We start from the raw sequence: 20,790 nt of genomic DNA on the forward strand, positions 1-20,790 counted from the left end.
TTCGGAGCGGTGATCACTGATGCGGAGCAGCTTGAGGATGAAACGCACTGCACCTCAGGACACAACGCCCACGGCTGAGGATAAGACCGCCATGTCTCCTTTCTCGCAGTCTCGCTCTGTACACCAATCTTTTGCATTTGCTCCAGCTCCTGGATAGCTTCGCTCGTATTTTCGTGTTGATACAATATCACAACTGGCCCCACCCCTCCAAGACGCGAATACGCGCCCCGCGATACCTCCGAGATGATCCAACGCACCTCTTGCAGCTCACCCACCATGAGTCCGCCAAAGCTCAAAGAAGTCAACGTATCACTTCCACGTAAATTCGATACCCCCGACGAGCCATGGTATCGCTACGTCACAATAGACCTGCTGCACTATGTCCTAGGCTACACCGTCTTCCATCCATTCGTAGCTTGCGTTCTCGTGCTCTGTCTGCGAGCGCAGTACACGCCATGGCACGCGCTTGAGATGCGTATTGCGATCGCGTGGGCCATGCTCATGTGTGCAATTGGCATCTTCAACATCTTCAGCGACAGGATCGCGTACGGTGCGCCGAGGGAGGTTGATCTGAGCGAGGAGGTAATTGTCATCACCGGAGGTGTCGACGGCTTGGGTGGATTGCTCGCCGATACATACGGGATGCGGAACGCGAATGTGGCTGTTCTGGACATGAAGAAGGTAGACGACGAAGAAGCCGAAGAGAAGGGCGTGCTCTATTACCAATGCGACGTGGGCGATGCGAAGCAGGTCGAAGCGGCCGTGGCCGAGATTGTGGAAGATGCATGTACCTCAGGCTCCAGAGACGCCCCCAAAATGCTAATTACGCACAGCTCGGCGCTCCGACGATTCTCATTAACAATGCTGGCATGGTACGTGCGAGATCGATACTCGAATCCACCCCGGAAGAAGTTGAGCAGTACGTTCCCCATGCCTCGCAACAGCACCATCTTAGATGCTGACCGCAAATATAGGACTTTCCGCACAAACACCATTTCCCACTTCAACACCCTTCGCGCTATCCTCCCGCACATGCTTAGTGAACGTCGTGGCACCATCGTAACCATCTCCTCCGTCCTCGGCCGTCTCGGCGCCGCAAACCTTTCTTCCTACACCGCCTCCAAAGCCGCGCTCCTCGCGCTCCACCAATCTCTCCGCGCCGAGCTCGCGCAGAACCCAGATGCGAATGAGATCAAGACAATACTCGTTACGCCAGGCCAGATGGGCACGAAGATGTTCGAGGGCGTCAAGACGCCGAGCAAGTTCCTGGGTCCGATCGTTTCACCAGCTGAGGTTGCGAAAAGCATAATGAATCTGATTGAAAAGGGTGAGAGCGGGGAAGTGGCGCTACCATTGTATACGAAGTATGCGGAGAGCCTAGGCGCGCTTCCGGTAGGAATACAAGCGTTGCTGAGGAGATGGAGCACGATGGACACGGCGATTGGAAAGTCTGGGATGGTGGGCAAGTCGGAGAGGAAAGAGCAGTAAGGAGCTATGATACCCAGATGCGAGACAGGAGAGCATATGCACCCAGGCAGTAGGAGAGACACATATAGAGGCAACAAGGAGGAGGGGTAGAGGCTGCTATTTGTATGAATACTGTATCCTGATCTTGAAGACTGCTGTTCTGAGTGTGCTAACAAACATTAATTCCTCCAGCACTCGCCAACGCCTTGAAGTAACGATACTCACCACTATTGCCTGGATCGTCTCACCTTCTCTCATCCACTTCGCGCCAAGACACATGCGATAACGAGCAGGGGCGAAACGTGATCTGTTTTGCTATCAGGTGCAGGACTCTCACGACACACACATGTCCTCTAACCTGGTGCATTGGTCCTGTTCCATGGCCAGAGAGACATCATTTGAGCAATTCTTTTTTGAGACACCCCCAAGCTTTATGATGGGTATTCGAGCGGAACAGCAGGCACGTAATTCTTGAAAGACTCCTCGCTTCCGACTCGGTCCACCGACCAGCATAATCAAGGTACATTGCGGCTTTTGAGACTCAAGAAGCACATGACTTTGTCGCAGCATTCTCTTAGGCCGATTGATAAGGAACCAAAACAGGGATCACGAAGCGGGAGGACTGGGCTCCATGAACTCGGCGCGCCCTCCGAAGCATAGGTAGATGGACTGTTGGCTTTTGGCACCCAGAAACCATATCATTGTGGTGTCGGGTTTTGTTTCGAGCAAATGTGAGAGGGAGGAAAGGGCAGCGAGCGCATATCGGCTTGTATACATATTTTCACTTGAAACGAACCTGCTAACCGGTCAATTTTCAGTACTTCATGAGCACACGCGTCGCGACGGAAAGCTTTTTGTGGCACTGAAAAGGAGAAGAAAGGAAGAAAGAAAGATAGTAGTGAACATTGGATCTAATTCGTGAATCAAATGGCATCGGATGCGGCTTACGAGTTGTTGCCCTTTCAACTGCATCTCGCACGTGGAAACAACACGAGAACTTGACCGATTTGGCTGCGGCAAAATGACAGGGCGGGAAGATGTGCCCTACACATGGACTGCGCGACAATCCTCCACAAGAGCCATGTAGAATCTGATTGAGTGGTGCTGGAACGCCGAGGCCCCATATGCATTGTGTGGGATAAAGTCTTGTAGCGATATATGCGCTTCGAAGCACCGCTGTCCGCTTTCAAAATGCAGGTTCATGTTAAGCATTTCGAACTCATCTGCAATTCTAAATCGGAGGAGTACCTTAGGGTTGTTTCGTGCCGTGAATGCAACGGGCGAGGATTCGCAACTACCTAGCAGCATTTGGCTTGGATACATGGCGTCTATGAGCGATGTTCACTGTCCCACTACCGGTCTCCAGACCCGAAGCTACCAAGCCACATAGCCTCATCACGCTCTTCTTTTTGGTGATAAAGGCTGGAGCAAGGAAATTCACATCGTGTAGTGCGTGATCGACTCAAATTCTATTTTCTTATTTCTAATAGCGAAGCCACAAATTCGGCTTTGGCTTCGATCTTGTTGTAGCAAGACATTGGAGCGAAGAGCTGCACTTTGAGATTTTGCGAAGTCATTTGGAAGAATCGCTCCAGAGTTTCTCCAAAGAAAACATAAACCCACAGATCCTCTCTTAGGTGTCGTATACTGGTACTTAGTCATCCCAAGGATTTCCCGTGATCAGAAGCGTACAATGACTGGAGAATTTGCACTATGCTTCTCTCCATGGAATAATGATGCCTTTTATTTGCGTTCTCCTTGGATGCTTCGAGAAGGCGCTCATTCAGGCGCAATGATCACAGAGCGATGCGACGGGATTTGTGAGTCCTCTGACCATTGATCCCAAATTCGCTGCGTCAAAATTGTGGTACTCGAGGTGACGAGTGAAGTGTTACCATATATCTTGTCCCTGAAAGGACGAGGTCTTGAGCAGTCTGCCGAGTCGTAGTTGAGGCTCTCGCGATAGAACAGATTACGTCTCTTATCAAGTTCGGGTTGCTGACGGTAGCTTTGGTCTGCGTACTGCAGGGCTCTTTCTTCCTTTTGCTGGATCATTAAGACAAGCTCGTATTGCGAGGTCTGATCTAATATACACATAAAAGAGCCATAGCCTACATACTCTGCAGTCTGGAACTCATCAAGACCGGGCCGATTGATCTAACACTGGCTGCATGAATTCCCCTTGGATCATTGCAGCACGAAACCCCGCCACAAAGAGAGTAAACATATTCAATTGTAGCCATCCACCTGGACTCACCTGTGCAAACAAAGATGATGACTTTGAAATGAAACTATAACCGTTTGCCAGAATCTCAAAGAAGAGATGAAGTCGCAAATCACACCATCCATCGGTTAATGCAGATCGAATACTTTAGTGTTTCTATCCAAACTTCTCCCCAACGTAACAAATAAAGCCGAAGCTTCACTCATAGGTTGATTACCTCATGTGGACCGTTCGCCATCTCGAGTAGAGTCGCTCCCTTGCGCCTGTCGGAATCTTGCTTTGACGAGGTGAAATCACGCCAGTAGGGGCTAATTGTTACAGTATTGTATTTGAACATGCTCTTGCGCACGCACGCACTCGGCTGCATAGCAACTAGGCATGACTGGGTATCTCTAGGACCTTCCTGCATTCTTTAGGAAGAAATTTCGTGATCTTTTTGCCACACATCCTCCTTAGAACACCATTTCGTGCGGCTTCTCATCGCCTCTGAGACTGAAAGTGGCAGCCAAGTACGTCTCAAGATCCGGAACCTTGCGAATGTTGCTCATAATGGCCTTGTCGACCTTCTTCTGGTCCTCGATACGCTGCGGGTCCGTCTCTTTCTTTGACTGCGTCTCGCCGTCCTTGAAGAATTCCTCCTCACCTTTGCCTTCCTTCTTCTCTCGTGCCCAGTACTCATCTTTGCTTACACGGTCCAAGACCTCATCGTCGGTTCCAGTGATATCGACAGAAGTAGAAGTCGCGATAACGTAGCGATGGTTGACACGTCGCAGGGGAACCCCATTTGATTTGAAAGGACCAGTGATAAGTAAAACTCCCTGAGACAGCTGTCGAAGGAGGATCACGCGCTTGCCCCTGAAGCGACCGGAAAGGAGAATGAGCACTGTACCAGGCTGGAGCGAGGTACGATACTTAGTCGGATGCGCTGTCTTGCGGGCCTTCCATACAATCAGCATCCATCAATCCTTAGGTTTATCCCATTCACATGCGTGCAGGTCACGCGTTAGTTGTACTTACCTGCTTCATCTGTGCCTCATCCTCTGCAGGGTAGTACTTTGAGAAGTTTTGGGCGGTCATCGTAGGTTCGAATTTTTGATTACGCAGTTTACAATGTATCGAATTGGAGGTAGTGGACTTATACACGTAGACCGAAGTCGTCGGTCTGGGGAATGTGGGAAGGTCGCTTAATATAAGCTAATCCACTTGTAGCATAGTATGACGCTTGGCGGTGAAGTCGACGCTTTCTGTAAATTCCATGTTCCTCACATCTTCTTCTTCCAATGACATCCGCACATCGTCATACAACGACTCCTCCTTTGCGGCGATCTCAAAGCAACGAGTTGGCCGCAGAGAGAGCCTATTACCTTTTCCAATGCGCGCTGCCTCTACCTAGGTACCGGGTTGATGACGTGTGTTGTCAAAGAAGCCAAAACTACCGCGACACCGCGATGTTGATTTATGCGCAAGGTTGATTGGTCCTCCGGTAACCCTAGTCACCGCTGTCGTTTTGATCTTGTTGCGGTTGACGAATGGACTTTTCGTTGTCTCACGGGCACAATGTATATGATGTACTCTTTAAGGACCGGTAGCTTGAAAGCGCAGCGTAGAGCTTATTGCGCACAAGTATTTACATCACGAAGAATCCTACGTACGGTTCCGATCCCTCTCTTATCGTCCAAGATGCCAGATATCCCATGGTTTGACCGCACCTTACGCACTGCAGAGGATGTACACATGACATCTCGGTCTCCTGGCAAAGGATGTGGCAGTCGTGCGTTGTCTCAGTATATTGAAGGCAAGCGCAAGCCACACGCTACGCTCATTGCATGGGAATTGATGCCAATTGAGATGCCAAGTTGCCGAGAAAGGTTGCAAGTGTCAGTGAATCATCCGTGCGCCAAGCCCAGACTTTAATCTATTTTCCACAGAGATATATGGATTTCCACTTCGGGCAATGGCAGGGATATATCTGGCTCACGTGTTAGCTTACTATGTGAAGTATGTACCAGGTGCTTTCGGCAGAGTTGGTATGCAATTGTCAACAGCTTCGATAAGCTCGAAAAGACCAAATAACTGTAGCCGACACGTCAAGGACCATCGGCAGTGGGCATGGGCGGAACTTTGCTGCTAAAGGAAACTACCATTGTCAAAGGTTCCTGGACTTACGAATCTGCTCATGCTATCTGGCAATGGACATCGCAAATTCTGTATTCGTTGTTGAAACAATCGTGAATGCATTTGCTCCACGGACTAGAGTCTTTTCCTACTGCGATAAACCGTAGAATGGTCTCGGAATTATTGTTTGCTTGTTTCACCAATAGCTGAAGGTTTGGATCTTTTGTGACCTTGATCGCAATCTCCACATTCAGTCGCCGGACTCCTGAGCACCTCGAACTGGTGCGACCAAAAAAACTTTCTGGAGCATGACAAGAAGACGTCAAAATAGACTTCTCGCCGCGTTAGCAGCGTTACGAGCGTCAAAGACAGGTTATACGAACATTTACTCGTAGCGCCAGCTCAGTTGAGCAACTTTGGCCGCATGGTTTTCCGTCGGGATGCGCCGAGCCGAACTCTAGTTTCCTCCTTTTTCACTAACCTTTACCTAGGATGGTTTAACTCGCTAAAACTTGCCCCACTGCTCTACGGATTCTTCAATCCCGCAAATAACAAAATCAGACCTTGCGATCTGTTTGTCAGCTTTCGGGAATGCTGTCTCTCAGTTGGTAGAGTCCATAGCCCGCAGACTGTATCCACTTAATGATTAAGAGAGTCGCTATCCCAAGGCAGCTTTGCAAGATACCACATTTTCTACGATCGGTTACTCTTTGGAAATCGGGACGATCGTTAACGACGGGTGGTTCACTTGTGATGAGTAACGGCGCATCCACCGGGGTGCTCTCTCATGGACCAGTAATGACGGGACAACAAGAACTCGCACAGCAAAGCTCTCCTGAGGCAGGGCGATTGGAACTTTTCGATGATGTTGACGATATCGAGGACTACCCAGACGGAGGAGGAGAGGCATGGACAGTCGTATTTGGAGCTTGGTGTGCTATGATACCATCCATGGGACTTCTCAACACTGTTGGTGTACTCCAGGCTTGGGTGTGGACGCACCAGTTGCGCGACTATACGGAGTTCGACATTGGATGGATCTTTGGCTTATATGGTTTCTTCCTCTACGTCACTGGTGCACAAGTTGGTGAGTAGTTCCCAGTTCCACAGTATACGCAGATCTCATCATCATCTAGGACCTATATTCGACGCACACGACGTACGGTACGTGATGATCCCTGGATCTATCGGTATAGTAGCTGCTGTCATGTTACTCAGCGTTTGTGAAGGTATGCTGCAGTCTTTCCGATTGACAAGAAGCGCGCAGACTGACCATCGTTCCTTCAGAGTACTACCAGTTCCTTCTCACTTTCGGTGTGCTCGGTGGTCTCTCTGCTTCATGCCAATTTACACCTGCGATAGCGACAATCGGCCACTGGTTTTCCAAGCGCCGCGCCCTAGCCACGGGCATTGCTTGTACTGCAGGCGGCACTGGCGGCATTATATTCCCACTGATAATTTTATACGCTGCACCAGTGATCGGTTATGGCTGGGCGATCCGGATTGTGGGTTTCATATGCCTCATAGCAGGCGTCCTAGCTTGTTGGCTCCTTCGCAAAAGATTGCCTCACAACAAGAAGGCTGGCGCGTCGATTGACTTGAAGGCTTTGAAAGACAGGAACTATGCCCTCACCACACTGGCAGTGTGGCTCGTTGAATTCGCCGTTTTCATCCCATACACGTACATTTCTTCGTACGCCATCTACCAGGGAGTCGAGCCTCAGCACGCCTATCGCCTTTCTGCACTACTCAATGCTGGCGCAATACCAGGTCGCGCACTTCCAGGCTACGTAGCGGACCGCTTTGGCTACTTCAACGTCATGTGTATCACTTCTTTCACATGCGCGACCTTCATCTTTGCGCTTTGGCTCACGTCCGGCGCAAGTGAGGCTGCTATAACAGCCTTTGCTGTGATTTTTGGCTTCTGGTCTGGGGCGGCAATAAGTCTGACGCCGGTTTGCATTGGACAGGTCTGCAAGACGGAGGATTATGGCAAGAGGAGTGGTACGACATTCTCGATTTCCAGCCTCGCCGTGCTTGTTAGCATTCCTATCGCAGGTGCGATCGTAAACGCTAGCGGTGGTGCGTTCACTGGGTTGATTGTGTTTGCTGGAGCCTCTTACATGGCAGCATTTCTTGCGTTCCTGTTGACAAGGATTGTGGCAGCAGGGTGGAGCTGGCGGATACAGTTCTAGAAGCTCTCGCGCAAACATTTGACCAAATGGGTTCACCACGTGCGACCTTTCCATCATTCTCGTATTGGAATAGATACTACACCAACGTATGCGGTGATCTTGAAACATTTGCGCAGGCGCCCTACTATACATCATCCCTTCACCTCAAATACTGTTTTCGGACAGCCACTTAGAAAAGAGCAAACTCATGCTGTTAGTCTGGTTCTAGGCCATGGTGGAGCAAATCGCGAGGCTTGATTGGTCGTTTCAGAGTTATTCTCCGACGATGTCGCCAAGTCCGATTCTAACGAACTTGGCGTTCACGCATTCCCGACGCCAGAGCTGCAAGACCATCTATTGGTTATGTTATTCCTCTTCTAGGATATCCAGCGTACACTAGTACCAGGTTGTACACCACAGATTTGAGCCTCAACGCATACACATAGGCGTCCTGTATAGCCGTCACCATGCCGAGATTAAGAAAACGCGGTGATTGGAAAGTTGTCGACCGCATGCACATTGCTCAGCCTATATATAAAAGAGGTACTCTCCGCTGCAGGACAGACAGCGAGAGCATACTACCAAATACACCACAGTTTTCAGAGCATTGAGACACTTTTCCGCCACGCCTTCAACGTTAAAATCTTTTACATTCTTTCGCTTTGCAATCAAGTCTTCGCGCATAAAAGACACCTTCCAACATGGTCGCCTACGATGTTCTTCGAAGCACAGCTCTCGCATTCATTACTTCGCTTTCTCTCATGCCCAACACTACAACCACAGATGAAGTCCGCTTCGACATGAACAAAATCCGCGCCGCCCGCGCCTCGAACTACACTCATACTTTCGGCCACAACTACTTCGTTTCTCAAACCCCACCTATGCAAGGCACGTCTGATCTCGATGGTTTCATGACGCGCGTGGCATCGATGACGCTCAAGTTGGAGAGCGAAACAAATGAAGTGAAAGCCGTGGCAGTTGACGAGGTACAAGGATCTGTGGTAGCAAGGGTATCATACCAGATGAAGGCGCCAGGGCAGGACCCTGTGGAGAATGATCTGGTGTGGTGGCTTTGGATGACTGCGGAGGGAACGAAGGTCGAAAGGAGCATGGAGTTTGTGGACCCTGTGGCGACGAAAGAGTTACAGAACAGAATGGCTGCATCGGCTTCTGCAGGAGCGAAGTGCTAGCTCCGTCGTATGGTCGACAAATGTCAAGAAGGGTCTATCAAGAAGGATATTCGAGTGAAAGACCTTGGATAGCGCAACATGAGTCGAATCAGGATTTAGTCAGTCTCAAACGCGGCTTCAAATACGAATCTGTGCTGGCTCATAGATGACACGAAGCGAGCTAATATAGTGTGACGGTGAGACGTAATACACTCTACAGCTGCGCTGCGATGCTCCAATATCCTGCCTCGATGGTTGAATCATCTTAGTTTCCGTGATCATGTGATACCAATTTCTTGCCAATAGGTGTCAATTGCTCCGATCAACCCGGCTTAGGTGTTTGTTCGACCGCCCTTGCCTTCCTTCGCTTTCTTTTACCCGCGGGCAACCGTTAACGTGATCGAGTCGAAGCCGTACCCCTTTTCCCTGGGCATCCAGCTCTCTTCGACTAAAACGTCTCGTCCTGAAATGAACAGTCGCACTTCAGCCTATTGCTCGGCCTCACGTCCTCTAGCCTGCCGCGTGGAACGCCGAGTGCCACAAGTTGATCAAGCGCAAAGCCGAGCAAGCTGGCCTGAGCGAATTTAGCTCTGCTGCTGTTGCCGCATCCCTCCACACACCATCTCACCTCGCATCTACAGCTATGTGGGCCAATGCGGGATCATCTGTTGCGCAGATAAATAAGCATTTTGGTTGAAAGGGCAGCGAATCAAATAACTAAATCTGTCACAAATTGACGATAACATAAGGTATCCTAGGCTTGTAGGTTATGTGTAAACGTTGGACTACTTGCTAATCACCACCTTCGTAGACTAGCAATCAAATAGATCTAGACCCTTACTTTTCGTATCCGAACGCAAGGTTGATTATGACTTTCTCGAACTACTGTGCGGGAAATGCAGCTGCATTATCCTCCTCGAAGAGCAGCTCTTCTTGAAGTGGTTGACCGCTGTACCACCAATGCATCTTGCCACGAACATGATACTTTTCGTCCTGTGCAGTGGAACTCTCGTTTCTTCTCAATTGAAATGCCGTGTACGTCATGTATGGCTGAAACCTATCCATGTATAGAGTGCGTGAAATGTGGAGCGTTAGCCGTTTGAGGTCGTCTTTCTGCCTTTGAGATATTGTATCGGCAATTCGCGTTGCGGCAGCTATGGATTGGACTCTGTTTAGTGGAGGGTTGTTTGATCCTTGCATAACATCTACGTCCAGCTTCCCGCTGTACTCCGAAGCTTCGCCGGGGATATGTATGGATATGTCGAGGCTGCGGAGATTCATGGTGGAAAGCATTGCAAGGAAGTTTTCGTCATTCTGAGGTTCGAAGTCAGCTCACAGAAGTGTCCAAGTATTGAACGTATGTGCACTTACGGCTTGTCCGATGGGCACATGCCAACCAAGGCGCTCAAGCTTCGGGAATGTCTGAGAAATAGTTTCCAGTACGCTAAGGTCAATGTACTCTGGGGAACAATATTGCCCCCAAGTCGGTCCAAGTATCAGTGTTTTCAGAGTATCCTTGTGCTTCTCGATGACGGGCCAAAGCTCATCGAATCCCCTCTGTGCTTCTCCAATCTCGAGAGTTTCTAAACCAGAAAGGGAATCGATGAAGTCCTTAGCAGGCTGCAAGGAGGTATTCCTCTTCGCTCCAAACTGCAAAACTTTCAGGTCTGGAAGAATACCTGCGAAGGTGGTGAAGAAAACTTCCGGATTATCGTTACCAAAGTCGAGCGCTCGTAGCCGAGAAGGATCGATGAAGTTACGAAGGGCTCGGCAATGCTCCTCGTCCCACAAGTAGGTATAGTAACTCTGATTCCGGATTCTGAGTTGTTCGAGCTTAGAGAAACACGCTCCAAGTGATAGGTCTAAGCGTGGCAGTTTCTCTGGCTCAGTATCCTCTACAAGCATGTGGCGATAAGCACTCGAGCTATCTTGCTGGCTCTGAATCGATATAGATCGGACGTTACCTCCAGACGACAAAGCTTGTGACAGTTTTGGCCAGTCCGAACGACACGGCTGATCCGACCGATAGCCTCGCTCGTACACGACATAGGTCAGCCGAGCCAGAAGGGGAGATGAAAGAAGCCTCAAATCCATTTTACGATACGCCGCATTTACAGCATCTTCACGGTCAACCACAGTAGCCGATATCTCTAGGTCAGACCAGGTAGAATGCAGCTTCTGCAAGACCGCTTTAGGAATGTGCGCCGACGTATTCCAGCTATGGAGGTTAGTTGTGGTCGAGATATCGTTCGCTACATGACTTACTTAAACTCGCGAAGCTTCCCAAATTCTGAAATCTTGTCAAGGATCAACATCAAGTCCTCCGAAGGTATTTCGTTTTGGACAGTGATACTGCGCACGTGTCTTGCGATCTCACTGGCCGCAGTACCGCGAAACTTGTTGAGGAGGACTTTATATACCAACAATTCCTTGTTTCCATTTGGTGCCTTCAGTAACTGCAAGTGTCGATACATGAATGGTAACGCAGCATCATGCAGTGTTTTCGAAGACTGTGAGACGCTTGGGAGTGTGGCTGGTGATGCCTCCATGAGCTCCGATAGAATCAGGTGTTGGATATCTTCTGGAACACTGTTGAGACCAAAGTTGTCATCGGCTTCGTTCTCGGGATACATGACCGCCCATGCGGATTCCGGGACTTCACGTGACATACTGACAAAGTGGAATTGAAATGTGCGAGTAAGAGACAAAATGGCTTGGAATGGAGGGAGTGGTATAACGAGTCCTTCATGAACCGCATGATCTTATACACAGGTCGGATTCTAGGCAACGTTGGTGGGCTTGTTCGTCACGAAGCTGCGACGCTGGGAGGAGGCGTGAAAGAGGCGCAGCCCGGGGACACCAGGGGGCATCAGACGTGGACATCGTAAAAAGCGGCCTCAGGTGTCGCGCGCACTATCGCGACAGTATACAAGGATCCAGAAACATCTAAGAGCACTACTTTCATTCAATCTGATCTCACTGCTAACGGATGCAGCCTTCCGTTCAAGTTGCCGCAGCATACCGCGCGCTCTTGCTGTCACATGGCCCTATATCCCTCACCCCTATAAGTGCAGGCGTTGCTAACGTTTAATCAACGCAACTACGCTGACGATCGTCTTTTGTTGGATTGAAATCGCTGCGAATTGCTCGTACTCGAGGCAACAAGGCAGCACAGAGGCAGTGAAGTTCAAGTGCACTGCCACAGATATCGGAAGCGTATCCGGCAATCTAGCTAGGTAGCCTCAATTCAAAAAACATGTCAACATCGAAAAGAGTCGTATATAATGCAAAATTCCATCTGGCAAAGGGCAGCGGTCGTCATCATGAGATCCGTAATTGCTGCTTTGCCAAAGACCATTCCAAATCAGCCCTGCGCGTAGGCTCTAGTACGCCAGGCGCATATTCCCGCAAAAGCTACACTTGTAACACATGTCATGATAGAGTATTTCTCGTGGATTGATGGGTTCGAGTACGGCTCAGGAGCTCAGCTCCAAACTTACGGTATTCTGATGATACAAGTTGTTTTTAGCGAAGAGTATTGGTCGGAGTCGCCTACCACAAAAGGGCCTAGGCTAGCCTAGGCGGGAGCATAACGGGCACTGCTTAAAAACCGCGACGCGAACCAGGATCCCTTTATAGGGCGTCGTTCGCAACTTTCCACCGCGCTCTAGCCCGCTGTAATGAGCCATGAATCTCTGCTAAGACCTGCTTACTTGGCTGATACTCAGAGCCCAGGAGTGCGGAAACAGCTATACATTTCTTTAGCAGCAACACTGCCGCCAGTGGCATCCTTTCTAGCTTGTTTATGTTTTCCAATTGAGTTAAGTCGCCCGTCATCTGAAGAGTCGTCCTCAGGGCTAGCTGAGATTGTTCTCTCAAAGTTGCATCCAACATGTCAGGACTTATTGATAGTACCTTCCCATGCAATTCAACTAATGCCCTGACTTGGTTAGATGAGATGCGATAACCAATGATCAAGACTTACAGCAGAAGAATCACGGCAGTACTATATGGCAGGACCCAGTCTCGATCCTTTCTATTGAAGATCTCAGAAAGCCGTTGCTGCAAGAGGCTGTCCATTAATCGACGTTCATCGCTGCTTTGGATTCCATCCGATACAAGGTCGTCTAGAAGGCTCAGTGCCTGGGCCTGAGTAGTAGTAAAGCCTTGATGCTGTGAGTCGGAATATTCGCCCCCTGGCTGAAGTATATGCTTGCCATTGGGTCCCCTGCGGTTAAAGCGATTCTCATTTGTGAAGTCGTGGTCAACCTCGGCGTCTGCAATGATTGAAACCCGTCGAACGTCACTAAAAAGACAGAGGATTCTATCGAGCATATTGATTGCCCACCAACAAGCCTGCAATTCTCTTGCCCCAGAAGACGCCGCGCCATTGACAGAAGGCGAGGAGGTCCTGGTCTTGCGCCATACACTGGCACACGTTTCCAATGTTTGTAAGGCATCTGACAGTGAGCGATTCCCGATCTCGAATGCTGCTAGTAGAACCCCAGACTGTATGGTTGTGACTTTTGGTCTCGTTGTAGTTTGGCGCACATGTTCGAAGATAGACTTGCACATGTGGTAGAGCGCATTCCTGTGACTGGGGTCACCTGTCGTTGGCGAGGCCCTGGACGAACATATTAGAAGAATATGCACAAGGAGTAACGCAGTTTCGGCACATGGTTTGCTGGCGAGATTTGCAACGTGACTGTCGAAAAACTGCGGTTGGAACAAAGGCAGCCAGTGGTGGATTGATTTCCAGTATTGGTCGACAATCGCTCTAATGCCGATGCCGAGCTCTCTCAGCAACGAGATGACTTCGGACGTGACCCTCGCGTCAAGGTCAGGACTCATGTTGAGCGCTTGAGATTTCAAGGTGTCTACTCTTGAGAGAATAGGTACCCGGTTGTTCTTTGCTCGTTCTGAAGTATACGTGTAAGGTTGCATAGCCCGGGCGAATGAAGTGATATTGGACACATCACAATACGCACACTCAGCGTTCACTCTGTTCAATTCGTTAGCGGGGCCCTCCAAGCCGAGGAAATCCAGCATTACGCAACACAACGGCTACACACTGGAAGAAGCCGATCGCATTTCCGTTTCTTCGACCAGCATGCTATGCAAGCATTGGCACCAGTGGGTCTAGATAGCGTGGCTTCTTCAGACACCATAATATGGCTTAGAAAGGGCACTAAGATGATAGGCTGACCATGAAGTTGCCAACGTGACGAAATAGAAAGGAAGTGAGCCTGATCCCCCAGGATTCCAGCGCTGGAGATATACTTCGCTAGCGGACTAGAGCGACACTAGCGGACTAGCGTAATACGGAGGGGGACTAGCGTGGCACTAGCGGACTAGTGCTGGTCGGTCCGATGTGCTCAGGTGAATGCTTATACACGTGCAGACGAAGCATTGAACATCAGCGGGATAAGGACTTACTTGAGTATATAAGAACAGGGTTATGGCCTGGAGTGATTCAGAGCCTATCTACTGAACCATACTTCCACCCCTAAGTAGCAAATTTGCAGATAACAATGCGCGCCCCCAGTCTCTTCCTTTCGCACGGTACTGGACCTTTCCCTCTTCTAGGCCCCGAGCAGGAGCCCTTTCGTCAGATGCTTGGTAGACATGGCAACAAGTTCGACGGTGTCAGAGCGATTTACTGATCTCTGCTCATTGGGAAACCGAGCAGCCACACATCACCAATCTACTACGTCTACGAGGATATGACACACATGCTGCCCAAGGAAGCATTCGAGTTCCAATACCCAACCAAAGGAGATCCGCACCTGGCGAGCGAAGTCGCTGAGCGCCTCCAGCTTAGCGGATTCAAGCCCGTTCTGGATGAGAAACGCGGACTGGACCGTGCAGTCTATGTGCCCATGACTTCCATGAGGCCCGCTGCTGATATTCCCATCGTGCAGATGTCGGTGATTACCAGAGACACCGAAGCAGAGTCAACGGAAGCGAACATCAAATTGGGACAAGCTCTGGAATGCTTCCGTGATAAAGGCTGCGCTATCGTGGGAAGCGGTGGATCGTTTCATGATTTCCAAGCTGTTGCCGCAGCCTTCTTCGAAGGAAAGGAGGTACCTGAGCGCAGCAGGCAGTTCGAGAAGTTCTTCAAGTCTGTAGCGTCCACTCCAGACCCTGTGGACCGCAAGACCAAACTAATGGGCTGGCGAGATCTCCCGGAGAGCTACCTGGCCCATCCGGCTAATCATTCTGAGCACTTCATGCCCTCCATGGTTTGCTCCGGCAGTGGCGGGAATACTGGGGGAAAGCAATTTGACATGTATGAGTATCGTGGGACGCCGATGGGCCAGTATGAATGGTAGTTGATCGAGAAAATACATTGAGCTCAAGAATTATCGGTAGTTCTATTCTTAAGGCGGAAGCAATTAAATCGGCTAGGTGCACAAGGGGCTTGGATACGGAAAGAAGACGTGAACATAGAAATGTGTTTGAGTGGTTTTAGAGTGAAGCCTGAATACTTAGTTATACGGTCGGCACTCGGGGTAGTTCTCTATTTTTTCATCGGTCCGGGCGTTCGTGACGTGAGTTGTGGTGAGGTTCGTCAATACGATAATGGATTGTCGGTAAGATAGATGCTTCGGATTAAACTATGCCGCGAAGATAAGTACCAAGTGTATGAAAGAGCTTTGGAGTCAGGAGCCGTAGCCAGACGAACACTGTGGTATCTGAACACCACAGGTCGGGTTGGGCGGATGTGTTCGGAAGAGAGCTCCACGAGGCTGATATGACCCTACCTGTGTAGGCCTGTGCCCGTGAGTTCATCGCTTCGGTAGTCTACGATAATGGTATCTGAAGATACATCAACCTCGGGCTGGTTAGGCCAGGATGTCCTGCCCACATCTGATCTTAGAACTATCGCTCGAGGGTTCTCGCATATCCTATTGTATCCCGTGAATGCCTGACATCGCGTCCGATATTTCCAGTTGTAGGGATCGTTATCGAAGTGAAGCGCGGTTGCGCTTGGTGAACGAAGCAATCTGGTCTTTGCAACTGTTGCAAAGTGCCTCAGCACGATGTTCGCAAGGCCCTGCGCCATCCTCAAACATGAGAAGGTCCCAGAATTGGACAAATGCCTGGCACTGGAGGAAATGACCAATTGCGTGCCTGCAGAATAACGATGTTCAGCCGCATTGAATTTTGAACAGCTGGAGCCAGACGTGCAGCGAGGCTCAGCGGTCGATACTAATACGGTACCCTGAAAGAGCAATGCCGGTACGTGACAGACTTAGTGTCGTCGTGTCATCGGATTTTGCGCAACATCTGAAGAGGCTTAAAGCTATGTTCAGAGTAGGATGAGCGCCGGGATCATATGTTCAACCTATCGTTTGTACCTTCATAGGCCATACACGAATGTGATCTTCTCCTCACCTTCCCTCCCGCCCTGCGCGGCCTCCTCGAGCCATTCCACAGCTGCAGGAAATCTCCCGGTTTTTCTGAGCCACTGAATCATTATCTTTTCAAGACGATGGTTCTGCTCCAGCGGCCCGTGGCCGTCCGCTTTCTCCCTTTCGATTTCCTCTTCGTCCCATTTGCTCAGTATCTCTCTCCTCCTTGCATTCTCGGCTTTGAGGTTACGCCAGAGAACAAGGTATCCGACTGCGGCCGCGGAGACGCACGCGAGAGTCCACCAGAAAGGTACTATGTACCCAGAGGCCTCGTATTTTGGCTTGAACAGCATAGCGGATAAGACGCCGGCTAGGTTTCCCCACCCGTTGATTCCCAGCAACAGTGCTCGTTTTCCAGGACTCGGCGTGTTGCCTGAGATCCACGCCACGGTGAGCGGACTTGCAATGAAAGTTCCGGAAAGGAGAACATTAAGCGCAACGTATCGAGGAATTGCCCACGCAGCCGTCATGGGCAATGCGACCACTAAGATGAGGCCGAGTACCATGATTGCTAGGCCACAAAGAATGGGAAGGATGCGCGTGCGGTGGTGGTCACTGTAGGAGGCGAAGAGGTAGAGGATAATGGCGCCAAATATGTACGGCGGGGCGGTGAAAAGGTTGACGAGGGCCGGATCCGCATCCGGATTTGTGGAGTCAGGGTTGGGTATAAGCGGCGCGAGAACGAGCGGGAGAAAGACTTGGAAGGCGTAGACGGGAATGGCAGCTAGGATGTTGATGGCGAGGATGTGCCATATTCTGACGTTGAGGAAAGCAGACACGACGTCGTGCGGCGTCAGACCGCGGTCATCCGTCACTTGATTCGACGCGGACATGGCTCTCGGTCGCGACGAAGCCAAGAGGCCGCGGGATTCTTCATCGTACTCTCTTTCTTCGTCCACAACTTCTGAAGGCAGCGAAGGTGAATCGGACTGTGCCATACGATCGCGAACGACGCGAGATGTGGCGTATGCCCTCTCCTCAGGCGTCAGGAACCATGCTGTTTCTGCGTTATGGGGTAGCCAGAGGTAGCCTACGACGGCAACGACCATGGTCAAGCTGCCTTCCAGCAAAAATAGGACCTGCCAGCTCTGCCACCTATCATTTAACTCCGGGTCTCCTTCATCGCCGTGTTCGTGGTGTATATCTGGGAAGTGAGAGAAGACCAGGTAGCTTATGATGCCGCCCAAAGCGCCGCCCACAGCAGCCTGGCCGTAGAATAGAGACAGCCGCCGTCCGAATTCGAAGCGCGTATAAAAGAGAGAGAGGTAGGAGACAGTAACGGGGTAGAAACCGGCTGTCCGATGCATCAGCAATCGTTCTGCGAAGTCCAGAGCTCAATTGTAGCTTTACACGTACCCTCCAAGCAACCAATAATTATCCTTAGGACATAGAGCTGCCACCGCGCCCTCACCCAGGTATGCAGCGCCGTAGAGATTCCCCACAGCAGCATACAGGTGGGCACCCATGCGACCATACCATATTTCCTTCCCAGGGCAGCACCGGCGGGTTGCAGGGCGACAAAGAAGGCGAAGAAGAGGGCTACGGCGGTATTCAGGTCGGACCGGCGGAGGCCTATATCGGTCGTGAAGTGTGCGGATTCAGCATTGCCTATCTGTTCATCGAGTGTCAGCAAATTTGATCGACTGCTGGTTGGCGCAGCGCGTACATTTGACTTGTCAAGACTGTTGAACAGGAAAAGCAGGGCGAGGAACGGCAGCAGCAGGAAATCGAGCTTCCGCAGCGTGCGCTTGTGCAGCTGCTCATCGTGCCGCGCGACGTCGGCGGCATCCTCGGGCGGCATCGTCGCGGATGTTTCGTTGAGTGCATCCAGTTCGTGCTCCTCCGCCGGCTCCTCTGCCATGGGCTGGGGCATGCTGAGAGAGCCGCCAAGACACAGCGGGGATATTGTCACGAGAGGAAGCAACGCGCCGCATGACCTCGATGGTGCATCGCGAACTGTGTGACAAGAAAGACGCGTGCTTCCCAGGATGTAAGACAGCCATGGAGGGTATACGAGCGTTGCGAGGCTGCGCTTACTTGTTCAGTGTGGTCGTGGCTTCCGCGAGTCCCTGATGACGTTGCCAATGTGGGATAGCGCACGTTGATGGCCGTCATCCACGTTGGTACCTGCATCCCTCCTACAATTCTCCGCGATAACTAAGCTACCTACACGCAGCGCTTCTGGGTTCGGCTTCTGGTCCTGTATCGACAACGAAATTGTACACTTGAGAGGACAACATAGCCCGATATGCAAGCATGTGAAGATGGATGAGCCTGTGAATGGCTGCGCACGCCTGTGTGGACGAAGATGAACTGCATCCAGCTCCGTTTGCGATGCTCTCAACTCTTTCAACGGAAAAGCCTCGAACGGGTAACTACGATTTGGTCTGATCTCTTACTAATAAGCTCTATAAATATATTTTCTGGCTCAGTGTGTTCGCTATCAACACGGCCGGCACTTCTATGAGCGTACCCTCAGATGTCTCCTACGAAGTTACCAGGGTTTGAAAGGCGTTGCATTTGATTGTGGACATACTGGTTTCAATCGCGTGTATATGATCTATCAATCGTCTACGACGCGCACAGCGCTTGTGCATACAGCTCCCGACTCACTTGTGCAGTTGTCAAATGGAAAATCAAGATTTCGAACATCGTCCGCTGCGCAACTCTACCTGAACGATGAGCGAGGCCTCCGATGCAACTGCATTTGCACTTCTTGGGGAGAGCACCCGTCCTGGAATCCAACCCTTCGCCTTGACACTTTTATAAGGACGAAACATCCGCTTGAACACCTAGAACTCGACCACATGCAACGCATCATGCGCCACTCGATATCATCGTGATGACCAAGTTATACGGGCGGCCTTTGCCAACTTCATCTAGAATACGTGCTGTATCCACAGCATACGAGCCCCAACACGAGTCTCCCATCGCATCCCTCGAATCGTGTACAAGTCTCGAGACACGAAGTCACTTGCTTTAGAGACCTTCCAAAAACACTTGCTCAACGCGCGGCCCGACTCGCGCTCGAATCGGCAGTTACTTGCTTAGTATGTAGATCATCGCTGGGATGTAAAGTCCGCGGTCCAATCACGCTCAATAAACGAGCCATGACCGTGCTCAAACATATATCCAGCGCGTAGAAGGGTCAAATGCCCAGGAATGCGCTCTTTGCGAAAAGCGAATGGGGTGTAAGAATGGGGCTGAGTGGGGAAGACGTCACCTACAGCAGGGCGAGAGCCAGAGGTTACATGCAGGTTCGAGCAAATATGGGCTGCTCCGCGGGCTTGGGGATGAGGGGTCGTTTGCAATATACGGGACGGAAGACATAATATAAATTGGATTCGCTGTCGGGTTCAGTGAGGAAAGACAGGTTGTTGAGCAAATCGAACACCACCGGCGCAAATCCATTGCCACGGTATTGGACACCGACGAGGCCTCCCCTCAGCCTCAACTTCAATTTACAGTACATGTCCGATTCGCGCGACAACTGTGTCTAAAGTCACTCGTCCTCGCCATTCTTACCATTCCGTTATTCGATAGCTACAATGCGCTTTCCCATCCTCATCGCGGCCCTTGTGTCCTGCGTGGCGGCGGCCCCCACGCAGTCCCTCGAAGTGCGCGAAACCGCCGTCGAAGCCACCGACAGGCTCGTATTCAAAACGACTCTCGCAGCGTTCATTACCGCAAGGAATGCACAAAACCCTTCGACGCTCGACTGGTCCTCTGATGGCTGCAGCTCGTCACCTGACAACCCATTTGGATTTGACTTTTTGAACTCATGCTATCGCCATGACTTCGGATACCGCAACTTCAAGGCGCAGTCGAGGTTTACGGACGTGAGCTGGCCCTGCAGATATGTGAACCATTTTGGGGATGTGCTAACGTGGGATAGGCGAATAAACTTCGCATCGACGACAATTTCCACAACGACTTGTACAACCAGTGCGACACAGAGACCTTCACGAGCATCTGCAAGGACCTGGCTGACGTATATTATGCGGCTGTGAGGGCATTTGGCAAGAAGGCAGCGGCGGAGGTGTTGGCGGCTAGCGTGCCCGCTGCGAATGAGCAGATTGCGAAGGAAATTGCTAGACGGGCTGTTGAGAAGGCGTAGATGCATGTTGGAGGATTGTATAAGATTGAGGGTGCTGGAACTAAACGAGATATGAGTGATATGAAAGGCTTGCAATTCAATAATGCCTTTGTTTCCCATTTAACCG

The 20,790-nt window shown here is 50.7% G+C and overlaps 8 protein-coding genes across 8 annotated transcripts; 5 read left to right on the forward strand and 3 right to left on the reverse strand.

The window, feature by feature from the left end:
- Window positions 1-276: 276 nt before the first annotated feature.
- Window positions 277-1,488, forward strand: N0V89_001244 (uncharacterized protein; the record flags this gene model as incomplete). The annotated part of the gene is made up of 1 exon (XM_056210057.1): window positions 277-1,488. One exon carries the CDS (start codon window positions 277-279, stop codon window positions 1,486-1,488), a length of 1,212 nt encoding a protein of 403 aa, XP_056076879.1.
- A 2,655-nt stretch (window positions 1,489-4,143) lies between these two features.
- RPL6_1 (60S ribosomal protein L6) lies at window positions 4,144-4,768 on the reverse strand (the record flags this gene model as incomplete). Its single annotated transcript, XM_056210058.1, has 2 exons — window positions 4,144-4,629; window positions 4,709-4,768. The coding sequence occupies 2 exons, from the start codon at window positions 4,766-4,768 to the stop codon at window positions 4,144-4,146; spliced, it is 546 nt and encodes a 181-aa protein (XP_056076880.1).
- A 1,836-nt stretch (window positions 4,769-6,604) lies between these two features.
- Window positions 6,605-8,001, forward strand: N0V89_001246 (uncharacterized protein; the record flags this gene model as incomplete). The annotated part of the gene is made up of 3 exons (XM_056210059.1): window positions 6,605-6,893; window positions 6,943-6,970; window positions 7,074-8,001. 3 exons carry the CDS (start codon window positions 6,605-6,607, stop codon window positions 7,999-8,001), a joined length of 1,245 nt encoding a protein of 414 aa, XP_056076881.1.
- Window positions 8,002-8,681: 680 nt separating this feature from the next.
- Window positions 8,682-9,170, forward strand: N0V89_001247 (uncharacterized protein; the record flags this gene model as incomplete). The annotated part of the gene is made up of 1 exon (XM_056210060.1): window positions 8,682-9,170. The coding sequence occupies one exon, from the start codon at window positions 8,682-8,684 to the stop codon at window positions 9,168-9,170; it is 489 nt and encodes a 162-aa protein (XP_056076882.1).
- Window positions 9,171-10,481: 1,311 nt separating this feature from the next.
- Window positions 10,482-11,818, reverse strand: N0V89_001248 (uncharacterized protein; the record flags this gene model as incomplete). The annotated part of the gene is made up of 2 exons (XM_056210061.1): window positions 10,482-11,367; window positions 11,415-11,818. 2 exons carry the CDS (start codon window positions 11,816-11,818, stop codon window positions 10,482-10,484), a joined length of 1,290 nt encoding a protein of 429 aa, XP_056076883.1.
- Window positions 11,819-14,881: 3,063 nt separating this feature from the next.
- Window positions 14,882-15,484, forward strand: N0V89_001249 (uncharacterized protein; the record flags this gene model as incomplete). The annotated part of the gene is made up of 1 exon (XM_056210062.1): window positions 14,882-15,484. One exon carries the CDS (start codon window positions 14,882-14,884, stop codon window positions 15,482-15,484), a length of 603 nt encoding a protein of 200 aa, XP_056076884.1.
- Window positions 15,485-16,515: 1,031 nt separating this feature from the next.
- N0V89_001250 (uncharacterized protein) lies at window positions 16,516-18,428 on the reverse strand (the record flags this gene model as incomplete). The annotated part of the gene is made up of 3 exons (XM_056210063.1): window positions 16,516-17,861; window positions 17,924-18,179; window positions 18,234-18,428. The coding sequence occupies 3 exons, from the start codon at window positions 18,426-18,428 to the stop codon at window positions 16,516-16,518; spliced, it is 1,797 nt and encodes a 598-aa protein (XP_056076885.1).
- Window positions 18,429-20,115: 1,687 nt separating this feature from the next.
- Window positions 20,116-20,684, forward strand: N0V89_001251 (uncharacterized protein; the record flags this gene model as incomplete). The annotated part of the gene is made up of 2 exons (XM_056210064.1): window positions 20,116-20,406; window positions 20,463-20,684. The coding sequence occupies 2 exons, from the start codon at window positions 20,116-20,118 to the stop codon at window positions 20,682-20,684; spliced, it is 513 nt and encodes a 170-aa protein (XP_056076886.1).
- Window positions 20,685-20,790: the final 106 nt, after the last annotated feature.

Source organism: Didymosphaeria variabile (assembly GCF_027946475.1).
Source record: "Didymosphaeria variabile strain IMI 356815 chromosome Unknown scaffold_1, whole genome shotgun sequence".
Classification (NCBI taxonomy): domain Eukaryota; kingdom Fungi; phylum Ascomycota; class Dothideomycetes; order Pleosporales; family Didymosphaeriaceae; genus Didymosphaeria; species Didymosphaeria variabile.